The sequence below is a fragment of the Hemicordylus capensis genome, chromosome 1, assembly GCF_027244095.1.
Source record: "Hemicordylus capensis ecotype Gifberg chromosome 1, rHemCap1.1.pri, whole genome shotgun sequence".
In the NCBI taxonomy this organism is placed as follows: Eukaryota; Metazoa; Chordata; class Lepidosauria; order Squamata; family Cordylidae; genus Hemicordylus; species Hemicordylus capensis.
Genome location: NC_069657.1, coordinates 210,514,318 through 210,538,303, shown reverse-complemented (window position 1 = coordinate 210,538,303; position 23,986 = coordinate 210,514,318). Strand labels below are relative to the sequence as shown.

The window sequence follows — 23,986 nt, the reverse complement described above, 5'->3', positions numbered from 1 at the left end:
TAGACATTTAATAAATAAAATAAAGTAATAAGAGGCACATAACACAATTCCTGCCTTTAGTCACTCCAGGTAAAATAAAATCTCTATTACTACTGTATAATCAATGCCTTTCATGATATAAGTTTTGTCCGTTCAAATCAAAAGGAAGATTTTGCCATAAACTGAAGTAGCAGCCAATATATTGCTCTTATATAGCAGACACTTTTGAAGAGGACAGAAAGGTAGGACAGACATGTTTATCAGACAATAGCCTACAGCAACTAAGAGGTTTGCCTCACCACAGACGAATTTTGCCATCTCTATGTCCACTTGCTATGCAGTCTTCTTTTGGGTGGCAGGCCACACAGGTGAAGTAGTTTCTGTCACTGTGTTTTGAACTTAAAGGAAAGCTTCAAGAAAAGGATTATACAGCTTTAATTAGTTCAGTTCAGGCATCAGGTCTAGAGATGCGTTAATAGCCCCAAATACAGTGTGTGAGAGCAATTTCACCTCAAGAGGACACCACACAGCTACATAGGAAGCTGCCTTCTACCAATACTGGTCTAGCTCAGTATTGTCTACACAGAGTGGCAGCAGCGTCTCCAAGGTTACAGACAGGAGTATCGCTCAGCTCTATCCAGAGATGCCAAGGAGGGAACTAGGAACATCTGCATGCTTGCATGCAGAAGGTTCCTCCCAGGGCGGCCCCATCCCACGAGGGGAATATCTCAAAGTGCTCACACATGTTGTATCCCATTCAAAAGCAAACCAGGGAAGGCCCTGTTTAACAAAGAGGACAATTCATGCTTGCTCCCACAAGACTCCTCTCCATGAGAAAGATAGCTGGTGAAACAGAGTAACCAAATGAACTATGGGCTCATAAGCCTAATAACCAATTAGTTGGTGCATTGAATCAACTAGTTTTAGTCACAGAAAATATGGAATTCCCTCGCTCACAATTTTATCACTGGGGCTGACAACAGGCAGGACTTGAGACTCCTGAAGAACTTGATGCTATACTGATGTGACAAATGCACTGCCTCCACTATCCTTGGAAGAAACGGACACCCCCCTCCCCATCTAAATATAGTTCTTTCTCCAGTTTGTAGCTAGTACACACTCTACTTTTCCCTTCTAATGACAACGTCCCCTTCTAAGAAGATAACTCACAGGCAGCTTAAGCAAGAAGTCCTCAGTGGAGAGCAGTATCAACATATCTTAAATCTCTTTCACAAAACTAACAAACATCAACTTTTTTTTAAAGCTACTCTGGGCACATTGCATATTCCTTATAGTAATGCACAAAACTTAGGAATATAGGAAGCTGCCTTATACCAAATCAGACCACTGATCCATCTAGCTCAGTACTGTCTATGCTGACTGGCAGTGCGGCTCTCCCAAGTTTCAGGCAAAAATCTTTCCCAGTCCTACGCGGAGATGCCAGGGATTGAACTTAGAACCTTCTGCATGCAAAGCAGATGCTCCACCATTGAACTATAGTCCCAGTCTAGTGCACAAAATACCAGATACTGCCTTTCCACCTAGCAATGAATAGCAACTTGTTTATTAAGCTGTTAGTTACCTTACCTATAAGAGCATGTACCTCTTTCCAGCACAAGATCACCTTACTTGAGGCTTTATCAAAATATTTGTGTATATATTGTTGGAAAGTTAAAGGACTTTGCGCTGTCTCTTGTCTCAGACAGTGGAGGACAGACTAGTAAGTCAGAGGGCTAGAGGGTCAAGACATTGGTCATCACTTCTCCACTGCTCTGATGCTATCCCTTTGATGTGTAGATTGCTAATCTCAGGGGATTCAAACTTCCTTCCTCCTTCTCTCTCTCTACCTGCCCGCCTACCTTGCAACATGGCAAGTTCCTCTCCCTGCACCAAATGTGCAGAGAGGATGCAGAATCCATCTGCATCCAGATAGATAGATAGATTAGAGGTCCAAACTCCTCACTTTCCTATCTAGAATGGAGTTCCTTAATAAATGCCTTTTATATTGATTTGAAACTATGAATTGGCTCCAAGTTACTTTACTCTCAGCACATACGCATGCCTAACTAACCTACCACTGTGTTGTGCCTCTGTGCACTCTGCTATATTGAGAAAGGGATTCTCTCACCACAGAGAATTTCCAACATATATATATGGTATTATTTATTTATTCGATTTCTATACTGCCCTTTCAAATATGGCTCAGGGAGGTTTACACAGAGAAATAATACATAAATAAGATGGATCATTTATGTATGATTATTTATGGTACTAAGATATAGTACCATAATGTACATGACATTTTGCCAAAAAATAATAATAATTAAAAAATCATTAGTTAGTTGGGCAAAGCCTGAAAGATAACTGACTTCCAGAAAAACCTTTAAACAATAGACTACTTCAGGGGAAAAGAAAAGAAACAAGATTGCTAACCTGCAGTATCCACAATGTAAGGTATCCAGTCCAAGAAGACCAAGGGAGAGGGTATGTAATGCATGGCTGAAAAGTGGGGTTAATGATAGCAGCCTTCTCTCCTCAACCTGAATATATCACTTGACAGGAACTGGGGTAGCGGTGTTAGCCAATCTTCTGCTCCTACAGGGCAAAAAGGCTCCTTCCCACTTTTGGATAGTGCTAGTGCCTTTTCGTTTCTTTGCGTTTCGTTTCTTTGCGTTTCTTGATTTTGGAAGCTTTTGGAATTAAGTGATCGCTCTAATCAAACAGCCTCTATGGCTGGCTAAGACAGCCACATGCCTTAGCTCTGTGCTACCTTTGGTGCAGCTCCAAGCCTTCGCACCCACACTATTCATCATGCTCACTTTACCAAACAGCAGAATGTTCCTCCAAGCCTACTCAAAACAAGACAAGATTTCAGATGCTATCATTGGTCCAAGTAGGCATATTAGGGGTTTTATAGTTTTAGCTGCTAGGTCATAGGTTCGGGTCGCCCCTAAACAACAAGTCTGAGTTAGGGACTATTTCAGTCCTTTAAAAAAGAAAAAGGGGGCGGGGAGGAGAGAACAGTGTATTCTCCAAAATTTTAACAAAGGGTTTCAACCAAATGCTAGGGACTAAGGGCAGTGGACAACTAAGAAGGGATGCATGGAGACTGAAGGAGTACAAAGTCCCTCACTGGCCTGTGCTGACCTTAGCAGGAAACACTTATGGACTAATCAAGAACTGCAAAGTCCTATCTACTGGATAGTAGCTAGCACAACTCATGAACAGTTTCATCCAGTTATGCAGATGAAGCAATAAAATTAAGCACCAACGTTATCAAAAGAGACTACCATTTCTGAAAGCAAATTCCTGGCCAGTTTTATCACACTAGAGGCACATTTAGTGCCATCTTCGGTTTCATAATGTGATTGGCTTGTGTGTTCTCTCCTCACCTGTAAATCTTCTTCTTCTTGAAAAAACAAACAAGGAGGTGAAGCTCCGATACCGACACCACATATTCACCCTGTTATAACCAAACCGTAGTTGAAGATGCATTAGTTGCTAGAGTCCAAGTGGGTTAAAACCATGGCTTGATCATAAATAAAAGTAAATTAAGCATACTTCTCTTCCAAACGCAGTACATTTGGGTGACTTGCTTACACTATCCAAAATCAATTGTAGCTCATTGACTTCCACTTCTTGACCTGGTAGCTTTGGCAGTTTCAGTGAAACCAGCTGAAATAAACCTGGGGAAACCAAGACTCCCAATTAATAAGAAGTGCTCAGTCAAATCCAAGCCCAGAGGCAACCGATCTCCCACAGGCTAACATTGTGGGAGTGGCTTGCAATGCTGGCTTCTGTTAGAAGGCAAGATTTGTGTGCCATGTTTGGACACTTAGTATAAATACACCATCGCGCCCCCTCCCCCTTCAGACCTTTCCAGTAATAAGCATGTCTTTGACTACTTAAGTGCTAGTTTCTGTATTCCGAGTGGCCTTAGCCATTAGGTACCTTAAGTATTTAGGGGCACAGTTTGGGTCTCCCATTTGAAGGACCGGTATACAACTGGCTCATTTTGCGATTTTTCTTGAACTGCACACTTTTTACTTCACTCTCCTTTGTATCCTTCTTAACGGACTGTCCAATTCAATCCTTACTACAAGCCTACCAGGTAGATTGCACTTAAGGACTTGTGCAAGGCTACTCACTGAGAATCATGGCTAGATTATATATGTCATCCAGATGCACTGCTGAAATTTATAATTGCTGAAAACATAATGCATCTGTGCAAACTTTTATCCACAGCTTCCATTTGATTACATACAAGAGGTAATCAAGGTACATCATATGTTTCCATTTAGCCACATTAAGGCTGCAATCCTAAACACATTTACTGGGGAATAAGACCCACTGGACACAATTGGACTCACTTCGCAGTCCTACAAGATCAGTAGCATTAAGCACACTGTAAATAATCTTTTCTACAACAGATTATCTTAGATCATGGTTCCCTGAAGTATCTGGCTGTGATAGAGCTGCCTTTCCATCCTGCAACTTGTGGATGATCAACAGAACGACAAAAATAATAATCAACCGACAACCAAAAACAAAAGAAATGGGGGAAAAACCAACACAACATAAATTATGCGGTACCTGATCTTTCATCATTATCCTTTGGAACGATAACGAATACTGAACCCTCAGAACTGGCAAGTGCATACAATGCAAAAGATTGGTACCCAATCACAAATGTCTGGAAGAGAAATAAAACACACCATCCATTACTGCTTAAAATTCTGGTGAAAATTTCAGCTGCTGAGAACACGTTTTTGGTTTGTACAACCAACCCAATCTGTAAATGGGGGATTAGTTTTATCTGACATATATATTGTGGAAGTAGTGCATGCAGCAAACCTCAACTCTGAATCACTAGTACCCAACACCATCCATTTGAAGCCAGAAGCAGCGTCTTGCATAAGTTTGGAAACAGAACATGAATACTAGTCTTTGCAGTTATTGAGACACTTTTCAGTGGTCAGACACAAGTGTACCTATAGTTGCCTTGATACCAGGGCTGCACAACTTCAGCCCTCCAGCTTCTGTTGGGCTACAACTCCCATCATATCTATTAGCCTTTTTGTCTGGAAATGATGGGAGCTGTAGTCCAACAGCAGCTGCAGGGCCAAACCTGTGCAGCCTATACTATATGCTGAAAAGGGCCCTATGGCACCTGCACAACACATTAATGCAGTTAGAACTCACATCAGCTATGATGCCATGGTGTAGCTTGCATGGGCAGTGACAAAACATACCTAGGTCTTCATTTAAAACATCCCTCAATGCTGCCATGTCTGCATCAGAGCTGTTGCTTGCAAACTGCAAGTACAAGCACCCTCAGCTGCAACAAGTCACAGAAACTATCCCTCTCATTACTACAATGCACTTAATTCCTCTAGTGAGAGCAATGAAGCCTATAGGGTGCTGTTAACAAAAATGCAACAAACCTTGATGAGAATTCCATCCATAAAGTCCCAGAGCTTAATAGTGCCATCTAGAGAGCATGAATAGAGCTGGTGGGGGAGGATAAAAAAGGTTAAACATTCTATTTTGGAACATACAACATATTCTGATTCCTAGTGCTGATAAACAACATGTGATACTCTACACCAGGGTGGGCAAACATGACCCTCCACCTGTTAAACTACAACTCCCCTTACCCCTCACTATTGGCCACTGTGTCTGGGGATGATGGGAGTTGTAGTTCAACAACAGCTGGAGGGCCAAGTTTGCCCACCCCTGCAAGCTAGCCCAAAAGGTTAGGACCCAGATGCCCTCTCCTTCATGGGGGTGGGGTGCAGACACGCCACTTGCCATGAGCAATGCCCTCCACCAATGTTCTCTCCAATTTTTTCCCCATCTGTGTGCGGCATGAGTTTTGTTTGGGGTGGCAGTATCAAGGCAGTGAGCACCCACATGCATTCAGAGTGGGACCTTCCTGGTTCAATGCAAGCAGGATCTAAAAATAACTGAGTGGACATAATCAAATGTGTGTGCACACGCCTTAGAGGGAATACTGCCCTCCACTCCATGGCAGGCAGGCAGATGCGGGCAGTTGGGGGAGGGAGGAGGAGAGATTCAACCTATTACTTGTTCACTTCTCCTGCTCATGTCCTTCTGGCTCAGGCAGGCAATGCCTCCTGCTCATGTCCATTTGGAACCAAGAAGAGCCAAGAACAAGCAAGGAGGAGGTAGTTACTATTTCTTCTTCCTGGCTGGGTCTATTTCACTCAGGCAGGCAGGCCCAACATGACAACAAAGAGAAGAGAGCAAGTGCCCGCACTTGCTAGCTTCCTCCTCCTCCTGGTTGCATTGCTCCATTGCCTGCCTGAGGAGAGAAAGCAAGCAAGGTGGATGAGTTGTTGTCTCTTCCTCCTGGTCATATAGGCCTGGCTCAAGCAGGACTGACATGGCCAGGAAGAGGAAGGAGCAACCTGACCCCACACTCCTGGGAGTGTTGGTTCAATGCCTGGTTCAAGTGTCACACTAAAGCTTCTAGGTGCCATGGTGAGCTGGCACCTGGGGACAGTTGAGCCCTGGTTTAAATTATTGTAAATGAATTGTGGTGAGCCTCTGGGTTCTCACATTCGCCCTCCCCTCTTCTGTACCCATGAGGAGCAGAGTGAAAGGTTTTGAGTTCACCTTTGACTAAATCTGTTTCCTATTACAAATGCACACAGGGGACTGTGATTTATTCTAACCCTAGTTTGTTTTAACTGCCGTCTGAGTTTGTACACAATCGGAAACTGTGTTTTAGTCATGAGGGAAAGCAGAACCTTTCATTCTCCTCTTTTTGCACACAAAGGAGAGGGGATTGTAAGCCCAAGTCTCCCCATAGCTCTTCCCAAACATCTAAGCCATGGCTTAGATTGAGGCAGACAATCTTGGCTCTCCAGCTGTCATTAGGGATGTGCATGATGAACCTGTTTGGAGGTCCTTTGGGTGATGGGGGGTGCACTTACCTCTCGCCCCGCATTTTCCCCACCGGCACTCTCTTAAAAACTGGTCTGTAGGGGTGGCAGCGTACCTCCCTGCCGCCGCATTCCCCCGAGTAGGGAACGGGGCGGCAAGGAGGTATGTTGCTGCCCTGTCAGACTGGTTTTTAAGAGTGCCGGGCGGGGGTGGGTAAGTGCACCCTCCCCCACCCTTAAAGGTGACCCCCACCGGTTCCGTGCACATCCCTAGCTGTCACTGAACTACAACTCCCATCACCCCCAGCTTTGCTATTCAAGAACAGCTGGAGACCCAAGGTTCCTGACTTAGAGGAACATCTGGACTGGACTATTTAATCATGTTGTATATACCACGTGCACTAGGAAAGATATACAGATATCATACAAGGCATTAAAAGCAAACTAATCAAACTCAACTAGCTTAGGACACAGAAACCTTAAGTTGCAGTGAAGACACAAGCTCCAACAGCCATTAGCCTTGTAGAAGAGTCACATCTTAAGTTAAGCATCAAAATGCCAGCAGGTATCTAGCCAGCTGCACTTTACCGGTACTTGTCAGAGTGTTCCACAGTGTGGGTGACACCAGTGGATTCCCAGATGTTGTTGACTACAATTCCCAGAATCCTTGGCTAAAGCCAATTTGCAGTTGGGGATTCTGGAAGCTGTAGTCAACAACAACTGGAAATCCCTGTTTCAGGGAACACTGGGTGCCACCATGAAGAGGGTCCAGCTCTGAGTATGTCAAGGAGAGAATATGGAGCAGCACCCAATCCCCACAGATCTGAGGGTGGTGTGTGTGTGTGGAGGGGCAATTCATACTGGAGGAGATGCTATCTAAGATATACAGGCTTTCAGAAGTAATTACCAACATTTTTGATTTTCGATTGGTCTCAGCAAACAATAGGAAACCAGACTAGGAGTAATATGCACCCTTGATTAGATTTGCATTTTTCTTTATCTATCTATATTTGTAGAGCACCTGATATATGTATCTCTTGCATAGCCTTTTGCATTTCATTTAGGCTTCTTATTTGGTTGTTGACCGTAAATAAATGAGTTCATTTCAGTTCATTTAGGCTTCAAAAGAGTTCTTCTGGACAGAATCAGGATTGTTACAGTGCAATAGCAAAGCCACTTTACAAGCTTTAGGGCAGAAGTTGACTGTTGAAAACAGTCTTATGTCCAGCACACCCACAGCTGACCCCTGTGATGTTCATGACAATAGGGGGAAGAGCTGCTCAGCACTAGTAGTTGCTCTCAGGGTTAGGGCTGCACCAACTTTGCAGAGTCCCTGGGGTGTAGCATTATGGATGCTCAGTTGTAATGCTGAGCATCGTGTGGACCACTGCTGCTTAATTTAAGAAATGCCCCTCAAGACCAAAGACCCAGGGTTAGAAATATTAGAAACATTCAAACAACCTGCAAATGGTTTTGGGGGTTCAGCTGGATTCCTGTTACTAGGTTGCTGTGACCCTGCAGGACATGTAAGCATTCTTCTGTAGTTGTACTGTAGACTTTTATATAGTCACCTGAAGCACACATAAGGTACCTATAAACCAATAAAAATTTTAGCAAGTAAATTAGAAGTAATTGATAGTACTGTATAAAGACAAATCATATTAACCTAAATAATCTCAGAAGTTTATTCGGCAAACTTTAGTTCTCACATCATCCAAAATAAAGGGTAAAGGACTAAAATAAAAACAAAGCAGAAGAAGTGAGACTATTTTACATTAGCACATATAATGTGATATCTTTCCTTACTACTAAGTAGCTAACTATTCAACATTAAACACAAATCAAATCAAAAACATTAACAACAAAACACATCAAAATATAACCAGCCAATGAATTCACATAATGACCATATTGGAACAGAGCCAGAATAGTAGAAAAAGAGCAATAATTGCTTTACACTGATTTTTAATTTTCCTGTTAAAGGAAAATCTTATTGCAATTTATTGTGCAAAAATGCATACCCATTTTTTTACTCAAATAGAAGACAACCCTGAAAGCAAGATGACCCCCTTTAAAAATAGCAGTTACCTGTAGTTATCCAAAAGGAACAGCACTCTGAATTTAATTAAATCCCCCAATTTCAATCATCAAAGAACTTGGAAAGAACCTAATCTTGGATTCAGGTAAATACAATACTATGTTAGTATCATTGTGAATGAGCCACCTAATGGCACCGCAGGGAAATGACATGATTAGCAAGCCAGAGACTGCAGATTTGAATCTCTGCTAGTATGTTCCCCAGACTATGGGAAACACCTATATCGGGCAGCAGGGATATAGGAAAGCTGCTGAAAGGCATCATCTCATACTAGGTGGGAGGAGGCAATGATCAACCTCTCCTGTATTCTACCAAAGACAACCACAGGGCTCTGTGGTTGCCAGGAGTTGACACCGACTCCACGGCACACTTTACTTTTAACATTGTGAATAGTATTTTAACGTTAGATAAGCAAAAGAAGGGGGGGAAACCCAACGAGCTTACAAACCAATATGTTGGTAATAGGGGAAATAAGATATAGCGGGGGCGGGGAGAGACAAGAGTTAAGGACTGAATTGTGAATGGCTTTTGTTGTACGTGATCTAAATAAAGGTATGCTCTGTTGTTCCATAAAATGGAATAACAGGTATGCTCTGTTGTTCCCCTGCTAACTGGGCAAAGAGACACCTTTTACCGTGGTGATTCTCTTTATTTAGCAGGGTGAGAGTAACTGGCCCTATCCACCCCCAGCACAGGACCTCCAGTGACTGTTGCTGGTGTCTGTCTTATGTTTCTTTTTAGATTGTGAGCCCTTTGGGGACAGGGAGCCATCTTATTTATTTGTTATTTCTCTTTGTAAACCGCCCTGAGCTATTTTTGGAAGGGCGGTATAGAAATCAAAATAATAATAATAATAATAATAATAATAATAATAATAATAATACATACCTATCTGCTTTTTATCCTATTATACTAAGCCGAGAAAAATGGGCAGAATCGTGAGCCTACAGCAGATATTAGCATCCCTACAATATGCAATGTAAACACAACACAGGCAGGAAACGTTGGTATGACGATTTAGAGGTGAATTTTCAGACTGCGGCTTTCGGATGTCACACGTGTGTGCCGAAAGGTGCTCGTGCTGCTGGAGCCGCCCAAGACAACGGAGATGCCGGACGCTCAGCGCTCTTGGCCCCAAACTGAAACCCTCCCCACCGACTCCCTCACGCGTACACACGCGCGCCACGCCACGCCACCACTCACTTCGCGTCTGCGGAGAAGACTGCGCGGCTCTCACTCAACCAGCTGCCGCCGCAGCGAACCACGCGGAGCTGCTCCGCCGCCACCATCTTGCCCCGAAAGCCGAGCCGACCTCCAACCTTTGCCCCGCCCACCGGAAGAAAGAAGGAAGCGCTGCTACCGCTCTAGCCAAAGGCTTCCCAGAACTCTATAGTATGACGGAACTTTGTTGCGGTACTACAAGAGAATATGCTCAAATGCAGTAGACTAGCAACAAGGTCAGTGGTTAAAGAACGCCCTTTCTGTTTTCTGCCCACAACTGCTATAAGATTTTCTTATCTTCTTCAAAACATGTAGAAAGTACATCCAAATGCTGCAGAAAAACATCAGGTTGAAAATGCAGAAAAGCATCCTGTGCAACGAAAGAAATAACTCTGAAATACAAAGAGGGGAAGACAACAATGGTGTGTTTAATTTTTAAGGCAAGTTTGGAGTGCTGTGAAATGCCTGCAGAGCTGGCAAGAAAAAAGCATACTCAGTCTCTCAGTTTGTATTGATTGATTGATTTGATTTGATGCCGCCCTTCCAAAAATGGCACAGGGTAGCCAATGCTCTTACCCTGAAGACAAATCTATTGGAAACACATTTTTTCTTGCTTGGCAAAATTTTGAATTGCTCCTGTATCTTATTCCCCACCCCCACAAGTTCTGCTATGCTGCCTTATCTTGGCAGGGGTGTTCCTGGGAGGGATGATGTGCGAAGTGTGGGAGGTATACTCCCAGTAGGGCCACCCAACCTGCATTCTGAAGGTCATCCCAGCTAAAGCAAGCAGGCACCTATATTGGGCAGCAGCAATATAGGAAGGTGCTGGAGGCCAGCCGGCACCTTAGTGACAATGACAAAGACATCATTCCACACTGCGGGGGAGAAGGCAACAGTAAACCACTCCTGTATTTTACCAGGAAAATCATATGGATAGACAAGGTAAATCTATGTGCTCGCTAAAAGTCGACACCAACTTGACGGCACTTAATCAATCAATATTTATTTATTTGTAAAAATTGTACACCACCTTTTCATCTCTGGGCAGTTAATAACATAAATATCTTATTGCATTCCAAGCTGCAAAAATTTAAGCAGACATTTCCCCTTCTGATTTCAGTACTGTAATCTAATATAATTAATATGAGATATATAGTATAATAATTTGTTTCATATATAATTCATTTTTAAAAAAAATTATTGTCTCTGTTGTCATCAGCAAAGCAGAATCCTTTTTGTCTGTGGCAGCTAGAGATTTGTTTGAAAGATTCCTTGTGACAACAAAGCCTCTGTGTGCTTGAATTCACTAACTTCTCAGTGAGGAGACTTGTGAAGTCCAAGTTTGCAAGTGATTGTGAACCTAGGAAAACTTTTTGAAAACAGCATCAGAAACAGTTTGTAAAAAATCATGCTTCACTTTCTTTGCATTGGATATCAGGGAATGTTTGAAATGTTTAGACTGGCAGAATCTTAGGCTTGCTTTGTAAACTTAGCAAATTTGCTAATTCAAAGCCTGCATCTTTATGTGCAGCTTTGAATTAAATTCCTTTATGTGCAGCTGAGGAGCTGTGGTGTAGGATGACAGCAAAGGAAGACATAGATCTGTTGTAGCTGTCTGCTAGGTCTGGGCTATCAGAGCTATCGGAAGCCCCATAGCATCATCCCCTTCCTCCCCCCCCCACCATGCTGAGGAAGCTGATCGTGGGGCAATTGCCCCAAGTAGTATGGTGGGGATGTTCTTTAAATCTGGACCCAGCCCTGGGAAAGCTGGGCAGGTGGGGAGGGCCACATAGGGATTCATGGGAGAAGCTTCCCATGAGAAGTTACCATCAGAGAAGTTTCTGGGAGGAACAACAGTCCCCAGGCATCCCTGTACAGTACTTTCCACCAGCCTCCCCATGCTCATTCCCAGCATCCCCTGTGACTCTCCAGCATCTCCACAATCCCCCCCCCGCCCCTAGATGCTCCTGGCATTCTCCACACCTGCTTGGCCTTCCCCATGCCAGTGCTGGGTCTGGATCTAAAGAACCCCCATCCCCACCACCAACATACTACCTGGGGCAATTGCCACACGCTCAGATGCCTCCGTGTGGTGGTGGAGGGGTGGGGAGGGAATGACTCCATCAGGAGTTCCGATACTGCCAATAGCACAGACCGACTGTCTGCCCTTCTGAGCACTGATAGGAGCAGTGGTGAAGGTGGTCAGGAACTGGCACCTATGAAGTACCAAAGCAGCAAATGAACATGGATGATGCCAGTAGTGCCCTGGATGTGCAGTTTTGGGAGTGGCCAGACCTGAACAGGCAGGGAGGTGAGTTAACTGAATTCAGATCAAAGAAATGTTTATGATATCATAAACAGATATCATCATGAACAGAATTTCATTAACAGTTATCACAAACAGAAATGTTTATGATAAAGTAACCTGTATTATTGAACATAGTCAGTGGAACGCATGTACTTATAATGAAGATCAACAGTTGCTCATGTTTATTCATTGATACTGGGGAGATTGTCTTAATTCATGTTCTGCAAAATGTATTGGGGAAAACAGGTTCCTCTCAATCTTGCCATGTGCTGCCACCAAGTGGATTAATTGGCTATAATGTCATTCTACAGGTTTCTTTTGCTTCCTGTGGAACATGGAAAGAAGATGGAGTAGTGGTAATTAGGCAGCCACACTGCTAAAATGTTACATATTGTTAAACCTTTAGTTTCTTTGATTACAGATGAAATAAATGTGGTATAAAATGGAACACTAGTTTATGTTTATCTACAATTACAAGGAACTATGAAGACAAATGATGATCTGTTTGGGGAAAAGCATGTTCTTGTTCTTGAAAATTAGTTTATTCCCATGAAAGTTAGATGACTGTGTAGGATTTTGAATGACACAGAAACATGAAATAGCTCTGAAAGCATTGGTCACACAAACCTTTGGAGATTTTTTTTTTTAAAGTTACCAGGAATTGCAAATTAATGGGGCAGAATGATGATTAGCAGTAAAAGCATCTTAAGGGTTGGATAACTGACTACCCATGATGACTTTCTATTGGAAGATTATCAGTGGTGCCATTCTGACCAGACCTCCGGGCGCAAGTCTGGGTGGCAGCGCCCCACACACTCTGTGGGGGCCCCCTTGCTGCTCAGCACTCCAACCCCGAGTCCCTCCTGGGCCAGAACAGAGAGTTGGAGTTGGGTCCTGATGTGTTTATTTTCCCAAGTCCCATTGCAGAAGCGGCGCCTGCTGAAATGGAGACATTCCTCTGCATTTGCTGGGGCTGGTTGTTGTTGCCGCTGTTCGTGCATCCACCCTCTTGAATCAGAGTGGATGACAGCATTACAAACCACGCCCTTGAGCCGTTCATATATGTCTCTACACCTGCAGCACATTTGGTTCAAATCGGTTAGGCAGTTCACAAGTAAGGCCTCTTGCGCCTCAAGTGTTCATGCAACCGCCATCTTGAATTGGGGTGGATGACATAATCACAAACTACACCATTGAAGTGCCCTATGTGTCACTACAACTGTAGCAAATTTGGTTCAGATCCGTTAGACAGATCACAAGTTAGCCCACTTGCACCTCAGATAGAGAAAGGAGACGGCTGGCAGCGGGCAGGACATGAGTGCCCAGGATTTGGTGGCAGAACTCATGCTGCGAGAGTTCCGAAATGAGGACTGAGGAGGAGAGGGGGAAGAAAGTGCTGGCAGTGGCTGGTGGGTGGAGGAGGGGGGAGAGAAAGGCAGCGGCTGGCATAGGGCAGGGGAGAGAAGGGCGGCGGGAGGCAGGGGAGAGAAGGGCGGCGGGAGAGAAGGGCGGCGGGAGGTGGGGGAGAGGGGACGGAGTGGGTAGGGGGAGAGAAGGGGCGGGGTGGGTGGGGGAGAGAAGGGGCGGGGGGTGGGTGAGGGGAGAGAAGAGGGTGGGGTGGGTGGGGAGAGAAGGGGGCGGGCAGGGGGAGAGAAGGGGGTGAGGAGTGGGTGAGGGTAGAGAAGGGGGCAGGGTGGGTGAGGGTAGAGAAGGGGGTGGAGGTGGGTGGGGGGAGAGAAGGGGGTGGGGGGAGAAGCGCGGTGGGGGGCAGGCGGGGGAGAGAAGGGTGGTGGGGGCACCAGGCGGAGGGAGAGAAGGGTGGCGGGGGAGAGAAAGGGGGTGGGCGCGGGGAGAGAAGGGGCAGGGGGTGGGCATGGGGAGAGAAGGGGCGGGTGGGGGGCGAGAAGGGGCTGGTGGGGGGCAGGCGGGGGAGAGAAGGGTGGTGGGGGGAGAGAAGGGCGGTGGGGGCAGCGGGCGGGCGGGGGAGAGAAATGGGGTGGTCAGGGGAGAGAAGGGGCAGCAGGTGGGGGAGAAAAGGGTGATGTGGGGGCAGAGGGAGGGGGTGAGAGTAGGGCAGTGGGGGCGGGTTGGAGAGAAGGGCGGCGGCGGGCGGGCGGGCGGGCGGAGAAACGCGGCGGTGGGAGGGAGAAAAAACGGTGGCGGGGGGGCCTTTCTTGGCCACCCGCTGCAGCTCTTTGTGGGGGAAGGAACGGAGAGGAGAGCTGGAGAGCACGGGCCGGAGGGAAGGGGAAGAGAGGAGAGGCCGGGGCAGGAGGAAGAGGGAAGGGGAAACAGCTGGCCCCCAAGCGCCGCACAGATGCTATGTGCAGGTTTGGCTAATACATATATATTATGACAGATACCCAGTTCTTGCTCTAAAGAGTTCAGGGTAGTGACGTGTACATGTTCTTCCTCCCCACTCTTATCCTCTCAATAATCCTGTGAGGCAGATTTGGAGGAGGGAGTGACTCACCTAAAGTCCCACTGTGAGCTTAATTACTGAATGGGGAAGGATTTGAATGCAAGTCCCCGCCAATCCTAGTCTTAGAATGCAGGTCCCCCCCCCCCCCCAATCCTAGTCTTAGAATGCAAGTCCCCCCCCAATCCTAGTCTTAATACTCTAACCACTGCACCACACTGGTTCTCAACAGTGTGCGTATTAATTGCAGGAGAAATCATATGCAGGAGAAAAATGAGAGTCAAATCCTCATTTTCAACGGTGAAGCTAACTAGTAGGAAAGAGAGTGTTGGATACCAATGCCAGCCACCTTGGCTTCAAGAGAACAAATTTATTCCCTGAGAACCAGGAGCTCTTGGCACTGAGTGTACACCAATGATTTCTGCCCCTCAGACAGGTAATCATACATGTATCTGTGCAATACAATAGGAAGCATCCCCTCTCCTGCTGGCCTTCTACCTTCATAACTGGTTTTATTGGCTATTCACAATATTAGAACTTGTATACCCGAAAGCTAGGTCTTTGCTGAAGTTGTTACCTGAGTAAAGGTATTAAGATCTGTCCTCTAAGAAACTTACAAAAGTGGGGTAGTACTTACCTTCTCCTTGTGCTGGGTGTCTCCTTTGCGATAAAGGGGGGACTGCTTGTGTGCCTCCTCACACACTTCCCCGCCAAACTCCGATATCTGTTTGCAAACACCTGTTCCCATCATTCCTCTGGTCTGAGCCTTGTTTTGTCAAGAGCTGCTTTCAAAATGAGGGACCTCAGAAATGTGGCCCCCCCACAAGGTTTGTGACTCACCTGCAGCTAATCCCCACCTACTGTCTCTCTAGGCACAATTGGAAGTCCCTAGAATTTTCTGTCCCTGTCAAGAAACTAGCCAGCCAGAAATCAAACCCGAGAAAAGACTAGCCCTAACAAACTTAGCTTGTCCTTTCCGCCTTATTTCCTTGTTGATTTATATGTTTGCTTGCCTGCTTGCTGTCTTCCTTAGAGAAGAAAACAAATGTTTGTTGCCTCCTCTGGTCCTTACGTGATAAAGGTTTGAAATAATGTGATTACATGTGGTATGTATGTATGTATGTATGTATGTAGAAAAATGCAAGCCCCCTATTCTTTCACTACCAGCCAACCTGCCACTGCTTGCAGAGCCTTGCTGTCATTGACGCCTTTCCTCCCATCTGCCAACCCATCACCACTTGTGGACCCTTGCTGCCAGGGGCATAGCTCGGAGAGAAGGGGCCTGTGTTCACCCCTCTCCCCGGCGGCCCCCTCAGAGTGAGGGAGTTAATGAAGAAAGCAGAGAGAGCTGGAGCTGCGGGAGCCCTCAGGAACTGGGAGGCCCGGGTTCTCTGAGCCCATCCGCCCAGTTCTAGCTACACCCTTGCTTGCTGACATGCTGCTGCTCCTCCCATCTGCCATCCCACTGCCACGTATGGAGCGCTGCTTCCATGGCTGCCATTGCCACCTGGCGCCCCACCACTGCTTGCAGCACCTGGCCACCATTGCTACAGCTCTTCTCGCCGGCCACCTCACCATTGCTTGTGATGCCTTGCCACTCTTGCTGCCATGTGTCCCACCTGCTGCCCCGTTGCCACTCGTAGAGCCTCGTTGCTATTGATGCCGCTCCTCCTGCCCGCCACTTGCAGTATGCCTTGCTGGCACTCCTCCCACCCACTGCTCTGCCATTTGTGGAGCCTTGCCGCCATTGCTGCATTTCCGATGGCGGCCGCTGTTTGCAGAGCTTTGCTGCCCTTGCCACCCACCATCCCTGCCACTCCTCTCACCCACCACTGCTTGGGGAACATTGCATCACTGCTGCTGCTGCTCCTTCGTCATCATACTTTATTTATGATCTTTGACCAAAAGAGGAATGAGAATCTTTACATCGTTAAAAGGAAGAATATAAATAGAAACTCAATTACACATAAATGGATAACGGTTTTGGAATAATTACACATAGAACAGTATAAATAAAGGCACTGGAAAGGCGGCTGCTCCTTGTGCTCACTGCCCTGCCACCACCACTCCTGCCCACTGCCCCACCACCAGTTGCAGAGCCTTGCCTCATCGCAGCCATTCCTCCTGCCGCCCCTTGTGCTGCCTTGCTGCCATTGGTGCCGCTTCTCCTGCCTGCCACCCCACCGGTGCTCATGGCACCAGAGGTGTAGCTATAATTGAGCAGATTGGTTCAAAGAACCCGGGGGCCCCAGCTCCTGAGGGCCCCCCAGCTCCAGCACTCCTTATTTTCTGAGGGGCCACTGGGGAGAGGGGCAAACACAGCCCCCGGCTCTCCCCTGGCTATGCCCCTGCCATTGCCACTGCTCTGCCCACTTGCTGCCCCACTGCCACTCATGGAGCCTGCCTGCAACCCACCAGAACCACAAAGTACTCTGGGAGGGAGAAAGAAAGAAAGAAAGTTTCAGTGATGAAACCTTTATTTTATCACTGGTTTGATCTGAGCCATCGGTTCTTTCCATTAGCTGAAAATAAGGTTCAAATGGCATCCTGCAAGGGACATACAATTTTGGCCTGAAATAAGGGACTTCTCTGCTAATAAGGGGCCACTAGTAACCCTGACCGTGTGTACGGCCATCACCTTGTTGTGACCCACCGCAACAAACAGCATGCAGGCTTCTCCCCTTTTCCTGGCAGGACTCCTTTGCCTTTAAGAGAGTGACAGGCACATGTTCAAGCAGTGAAGGTTTCGCCTTCCCGATGCCGCCAGTGCCAGTTCAACATCTGCCTGCCTTCCGCACAGGTGAAAAAGGCACAGGAGCCCTCCCGCAAAAGGCAGCAAGACAAGAGTAACTACACACAATCCCCAAAGGGAAGTTCGCTCCATTCCGGTTAATATTTATGATTACTATGGCATCTGGACAGCTCCTGCCTTATCCCTCCTCGACTGCCCTTTTGTCCGCTATAGTGACCGTGGGAGCAGCTGCCCTGCTCGTTTGCTTAAGCCCTCCCCTCGCCTCTCCTTCTTCCAGCATCCGGGCGCTCTGGGTAGAAGCGGTCGTGGCTGCGCCTGCGCAGAGACTCCATAGTCCCCACCTCGACCTCTGCAGCTGCCGCTGGAGGAGCCGCTGCCGGTAAGTGAGAGGCCGGGGTCTCTTTATCCGCGTCCATCGCGGGGACTCATCCTTCCGTGGGCGGCTGCAGTGGCGCCTGGGGAGGCTCTTAACGCTCTCCTTTCTCCCCTGCAGTGAGCCAGGAGGACCAGCCCCGCGATTGCAGAGCCGCCCTTTCATCCAGCAGCAACCATGTTCGCCTGTGCAAAGCTCACGACCGGCTCCCCGGCATTGGTGAGTTGCGGTGGGGCGCTGCCTGCCTTGCAGTGTGGGTCTCGGGAGGGGGGGCCTCCCCCTCCTCCCCCATTCCACCCCTGTCGGTTGCACCCCATTCCCCTCTGGTAGTTGCCCTCCCCAAAACGCTCTCCCCTCGCAGGCCAGCTTCCCCCACTGATCTTCACCCCGCAGGCGGGGGGACGGGGGAAATCTCGGGTGTGGAGGCTGCCGCTCTGGGGCTCGGACTCTGCCCTTTGGAGGAGGAAGGTTGGAGGTGCTTGCGAGGCCTGGCGGCCCCATGCGGGCTTGTAGGTCACTCCCCGCCCCGTGGACATGCCCGCTGCAAGGAGCTTCTTCTCTCTTCGCCCCGATGCCTCCCCCCGGCCATTGGTGCAAACGCAGCCCCTTCTCCACGCCCGCAGACGCCCACCCAGCTAGCAGGAGTTCTGCCGGGCGAAGAAGCCGGTGTGGAAATCCGTGTGACCTTAGCGTGCTGACAATCCAAGGACACGGGCAGGCCGCGGCTAGGCCGGGATCCGCTCATTCATTCATTAGGCCTTCCCTGCTGCTGACTGCTTGCAGGAAGTGGCAGATCAACAAATCAATCAAGGAGGCTGCCCCTTTGGCAGAGGCTGAAAAGGGTTTCCTGAGCTGGGGTGCGGGTGCTGTTTATCTGAGGGTGCTGATAGTCTTCAAAGGCTTAAATGGAAATCTTGCTTGCTTTTTCTACCAAGCCCAGTAAATTGGCAGGTCCCTTAAAAGTTTTGAAGACCTGTAGTATTGGGAATAGTCTGAAGGTCATCGGGTGCAGTCTCCCGTACATAAGTAGTATCTCTTTTATATCCAGAGACACTTTAACACACTGCCTCATATTGTGTAGCTTGCAGTGTTTCACTGAAGCATGGTGCTTTTGCGGGTGGGGTGCCTATTGAGCAAAGAGTAAATGGAACAAGATTTCTGGACACAGGACTGTATGTTTAAACTTGGTTTCTAGCCTGTAACATCTGATCTGCAGAAATCTTTTTTCTCAAAAGTAACGATAAAATCCTCTTCCTTGAAAACAAAAAATGTACTTATACATTCCCCCAGAGAGAACTTCTTAATCTCCTAGACAAATCTGTTGTATCTAAAATCTCACTGCTGGTTGTAGTCACGTTTTGATATTCCAGCCATATTCAAACATTATGTTCATATCTCAGACAAGTGTACAGTGGTTCAGTTATTCACATGTTATGCTGAACACAAGTACAATAGTACACTTCCTATCTGTGTCATGCATTTGAGGGGCCACCTTTGAAACGAATGCAGGTACAGTTGCACACCTATGTGTACAGACACCTGTACACTCACAGCAAAATGTCTGAATAGGGCTTGTGTGAAGGAGAGCAGGAGACTCTCTTATTTGTAGTCCCAGTTGACACTTATCCCAAGAAAAGCATGAGCTAGTTTTCTAATGAGTATCTAAAATGAATGTTGGACTTCAAGAGCAGATGTGACTGTAGTTGTTGTCCATGTAGTTAAACTTAGGCAATAACTACTGCATTTATTTAAGTTTCTAACCTGTCTAGAAACACTTCCAGGGAGGTGTACAACAATAAAGGATATAGTGTTTAGTTCCTGTGTTATCTTTTGTTATTAATTATTTCTATTCCTGCACCCCTTCCAGATGCGTGCTGGATCAAGCATCCTATACAGACCAATTTCTGCATCGGTGTTGTCTAGGCCAGAAGTCAGGACTGGCGAGGTACCTTAAACAATTCTGTAGCTTCCTAAACTATCTGGTGAGCCGCTGTGTTCTTGTTCTAGTTGTCATAATTTCTAAGGGGGGGTTCCGATGTCGGAAGTCCCTTGCCCCACCACCAGGAGGCATCAGATTGGGGGGGCAAGTGCCCCGGGTAGTGTTTTGGGGGGTGGGTGGGTATGGATGAGTACTTTAACTGCCTGTCCAGCGCTGAGGCTGCTGGGCGGCACATAAATTCTTGGGAGTTTGGGGGAGGGTGGGCAGGGAATGACACAGGTGAGCATGGTGTTGCTGACCATGCAAATGGAGCCTGTGCGTGCACAGATGCCATGTGCATGCTGACGGTGTGCGAGGCTTTTTGGGACACACAACAAGAAGCTGGAAGGAGCAGTGAAGAGTAGGTAAGCACTTGCTCTCCTTTCCTTACTTAATGTTCCCTTTCTAATTTCCCTAAAAGTGCTTGAACCGCGGTTCGGGCACATCCCTAGTATCAAACTGTAAATTACACTCTTGTTGAAAAGCAGTATATAAATATTCATTGTACTCGTACAGAAGTTGTGCAGCCCTGATCTAGGCACTGATCAAGGCTAGCCTCCTTTAGAATTCCCCCTTATGTATCATTAGACAATTTAGCACAAAAGCTGTTTTCAGAAATATCTTGCAGACAACCACACCTGATACATATTTTCTTAATATAATAGGGAGGTAGGTCTGAAGATTTGCATACTGATATGTAGCATCCTCTTTCTAGCTATGAGTTTAGTGTTTCTGGGGATCACATCTTGCTATTGATAGCTTCAGGTGGACAAAAGTCAGACAGTTCTGAATTGTGATAGTGACTACTTCTAAACTTAATACTTTGAAATGTATTTGTATTGAGCAGTCCAGGAAAAATAGCCATATTAATTAATAAGTACCTGTTCCAAGAAAGTGCTATAAGGCTTTCCATCCCTGCTGTAGAATGCTTGTAACTTTCTATAATATAAATCTAGGACTGTTCTAGACTTTGGGGCTTTCTTACACTAAACTAAATCTGTGTGTCTGGTTTCCTTTTTCCCTATTTTTCTTCCTTTTTTTAGGCCAACACAGCTCTCCTTACTGGAGCTCAGGATACTGGCAGTCAATTAGCACTAAGGAAGTTTCAAACTAGTGCTCTCAACAGGGACATTGACACAGCTGCCAAATTTATTGGTGCTGGTGCTGCTACCGTAGGAGTGGCTGGTTCTGGTGCTGGTATTGGAACAGTCTTTGGGAGTCTAATCATTGGCTATGCCAGGTAATCTATCCTTATGTCTGACTTCGAGCATTTTATGAATGGATGTCTTTCAGGCTACTGTAGCAGGTACCTAGGCAACTCTTACAGCACCCTTGCAATATATTTACTGTAGCTGGTTCTACTCACTGTACTCTCTCAGCTACCTGGCTTTGCCTCTTGAAAGTGACAGAGGCAGAGAACAACCATGCAGGGTTTTAGCAGTTCTGCTTGCTTGCTTGCTTGCTTGCTTGCTTGCTTGCTTGCCTGCCTGCCTGGTGTCAGGGCACCCGCTGGGGCTCTGGGACAGAAACGTTGGTGTGGAGGGGGAAAGGTGCCGATAGTTTGATAGCCTATTACGTACCTCAGGCATGAGAAGAGTAGCAGTTTACATCTGTTGGATTAAAGGGCCTTCAGTCTTCTATAAAGTAACTAATCCAGGTATTGAGATGAACTCACTAAAGCTGCTCATTGGTTAGTTTGTTACAAAATTATTCACTAAACATTTGCAACTGAATCCTTTCTGGTTTCATTATATAAAATGGGAGGCCTCTAAAATTCTGCAAAGGTTCTCCGTGCATATTCTCCCAAAGTCCTGTTTTAGCATACAAGATGCATTGCACATAATGGGAATAATAGATGAGTTTAGTTGTTTATTAAATATTATAAGCTAGTATCCTGCTTTTGGTCTCCAAAACTACCTTATATCATGACTGATATAGTGAGAAATAGGTTAGGAAGCTTAACAGATCTAATGTTCCTAGGAGTTCGGCTTGAATCATGAAACATGATTGCATCTAGGTAACCTAATGTTAGGAATTCTTAAAATCATAAAATTGAGTTTGGGGGGAAAATGCTAAGGAATGGTAGTAAATCACAATAGAACTGGATGCATTAGGCAAATGCCTGAGTGCACCAATTTAAGCTCCTAAAACAGTCTTCTGACATACATATCCTATATAATATGGGGTAGTGTGCCAGCAGGTTTAGCCATCTCATATCCAAGTTGAAATGCATGTTGTTGCTTCAGGAGACTGAGCAACAAGTACATTATGTTGCTTAAAGGTTTGGTGGCTTTAACAGTGTGTCTGTGAAAAGACAATTGAAATGCTCAGCCTCATAGTAAGCCTAGTGGTAAGCACAACCTCATGCTCTTCCAGATTTTTGAATAGCTTTTGGGTGGCAGTGGTCAGATGTGGAAACTTTCCCTATACACTTCCCATTTATAAAACTTCATTGGCTGACATCTGAACTAGTATTTTGCATGTGCAGCAGTGCAAGTTTCAGACTACTGCTCTGCTTTGACTTGAGTGAGGAAGATGGTGACTTTTGCCAATTTTTCCTTTCTCTGAAGCCCACTGTGCAGCACCAAAATACGTTTCTGGGGGCCACAGGATGCTCAGGGACCTATTTTGGTGGTGCAGAGTGGGCTTCACAGGGAAGGGGAGATTGGCAAAAATTTTACTGTATTTTAACTTTTGTAAACCACCTTGAGATGCATTATGTTAGGCAGCATAGAAATTGAACAATAGATTAAATAACAGGGAATGGATGTCAATGCAATATTAGGCATGATATGCAATTTCAAATTATAAATTGTTTTCGCAGTGCTTATTCTTGGTGTGTGAGAGGTTAGTTGTGATTTATTGATTTGAGGATTCCAATAAAAAGGTTTTTCACATAAAGTGCTGAATTTGTTTCGGTATAATAGTCAAATCACATGAAGACTTTATTGACAAACTGCCCCCGCCCCCCATTTAATATTTCAGTTCAACTGCCTGGCTACTTGAAAACTTTTTGAGATAGTGTTGGAAATGAATATACTGAAGTGGTTCTTTTACTGTATGAATAGGTTAAACATGCCAGATCAGATCACAATCTATTTAGGGTATCAGGTAAACTTGTAACTGTTATAAGGGAAAAAATAATGTAGATTTTATGGAAATGTGGGGGAAATGTCCATGGGAAATTTTTCCAGAAAAGTTTGAATTAGAAAATTTACTAGAAAACCCACATGTCTGGTAATGTCCTTACTACAGGACTTAGAACTTACCTTACATGCTTGCCACTATCAAATAGTGATGCTTTAAGCAGTTATCACATAGTTTTCTGTTTAATTCAGTCACTTGTTTTAGAAGCAGCTGGTGTTGCAATAGTAATTGTGCTCATGTAAACTCACAAGTAAATTGCTGGGTAATATGCCTTGCACAAGGCCTTTGCATTTTGCTTTTATGTAAATACTGTCTTCTCACTAGGTGATTTATGATTTTAATTATACAATACTCCTGTATCTGTTTAGAAGCACTTTTTTTACTGTTTGTACATAAAATGGCTCATCTTCTGACTCTCTTATTTAGAAATCCTTCTCTGAAGCAGCAGTTATTCTCGTATGCTATTCTGGGATTTGCCCTGTCTGAAGCCATGGGTCTCTTCTGTCTGATGGTTGCATTCTTGATCCTGTTTGCCATGTGAAGAGAGATATTCATAATTTTGGCATTAATGAACTAGAATGTAATTCTGTGAACTTGGGCTCGGATAATGTCAATCATGGAAACGTATGCTTCTTCCAAAGCAGTATAATTAAAGATGGTAACGAGTTTAAACTCTGGCTGTAGCCTCTCTGTGTGGGTTTTTCCCTCTAATTGTTTTACTTTGCTGTGGCCGTGCTGGGGACTCCGACTATGTTTATCCTTCAGAAACTATTGGCACACCACTGAAGAAACTTTGACAGCAG

At 45.8% G+C, this 23,986-nt stretch overlaps 2 protein-coding genes and 1 long non-coding RNA gene across 4 annotated transcripts in view; 2 read left to right on the top strand and 1 right to left on the bottom strand.

Annotated features, from left to right (window-relative positions):
* The window catches only part of WDR75 (WD repeat domain 75), a 38,894-nt gene extending 28,558 nt beyond the window's left edge, over positions 1 to 10,336 (bottom strand). The window contains exons 1-8 of one of the 2 annotated variants that reach the window (XM_053272688.1): positions 10,189 to 10,315; positions 9,874 to 9,950; positions 8,349 to 8,478; positions 5,424 to 5,489; positions 4,573 to 4,672; positions 3,541 to 3,665; positions 3,372 to 3,442; positions 279 to 389 (exon numbers count right to left, since the gene is read on the bottom strand). In XM_053272688.1, the coding sequence (XP_053128663.1) occupies positions 279 to 389; positions 3,372 to 3,442; positions 3,541 to 3,665; positions 4,573 to 4,672; positions 5,424 to 5,489; positions 8,349 to 8,471 (596 nt within the window). In that variant the 5' untranslated portion in view covers positions 8,472 to 8,478; positions 9,874 to 9,950; positions 10,189 to 10,315. Of the gene's footprint in view, positions 1 to 278; positions 390 to 3,371; positions 3,443 to 3,540; positions 3,666 to 4,572; positions 4,673 to 5,423; positions 5,490 to 8,348; positions 8,479 to 9,873; positions 9,951 to 10,188 lie in introns of both variants that reach the window. The other variant, XM_053272681.1, reaches the window with a different exon arrangement.
* A 115-nt stretch (positions 10,337 to 10,451) lies between these two features.
* Positions 10,452 to 13,378, top strand: LOC128335000 (uncharacterized). Its single transcript, XR_008311471.1, has 3 exons — positions 10,452 to 11,148; positions 12,391 to 12,517; positions 12,826 to 13,378. It is a non-coding gene; the product is annotated as an uncharacterized LOC128335000 (long non-coding RNA).
* Positions 13,379 to 17,951: 4,573 nt separating this feature from the next.
* On the top strand, positions 17,952 to 23,860 carry LOC128334993 (ATP synthase F(0) complex subunit C3, mitochondrial-like). The gene is made up of 5 exons (XM_053272692.1): positions 17,952 to 18,064; positions 18,179 to 18,277; positions 19,926 to 20,003; positions 21,080 to 21,276; positions 23,610 to 23,860. The coding sequence occupies exons 2-5, from the start codon at positions 18,236 to 18,238 to the stop codon at positions 23,722 to 23,724; spliced, it is 432 nt and encodes a 143-aa protein (XP_053128667.1). The 5' UTR covers positions 17,952 to 18,064; positions 18,179 to 18,235; the 3' UTR covers positions 23,725 to 23,860.
* Positions 23,861 to 23,986: the final 126 nt, after the last annotated feature.

Excerpts from the sequence above, each read along its gene's own strand:
- LOC128334993 (XM_053272692.1), top strand. The coding sequence starts at position 18,236 with ATGTTCGCCTGTGCAAAGCTCACGACCGGCTCCCCGGCATTG. Across the intron at positions 20,004-21,079 it reads CAGAAGTCAGGACTGGCGAG|GCCAACACAGCTCTCCTTAC; the intron begins GTACCTTAAACA and ends TCCTTTTTTTAG. Across the intron at positions 21,277-23,609 it reads CTAATCATTGGCTATGCCAG|AAATCCTTCTCTGAAGCAGC; the intron begins GTAATCTATCCT and ends TCTCTTATTTAG.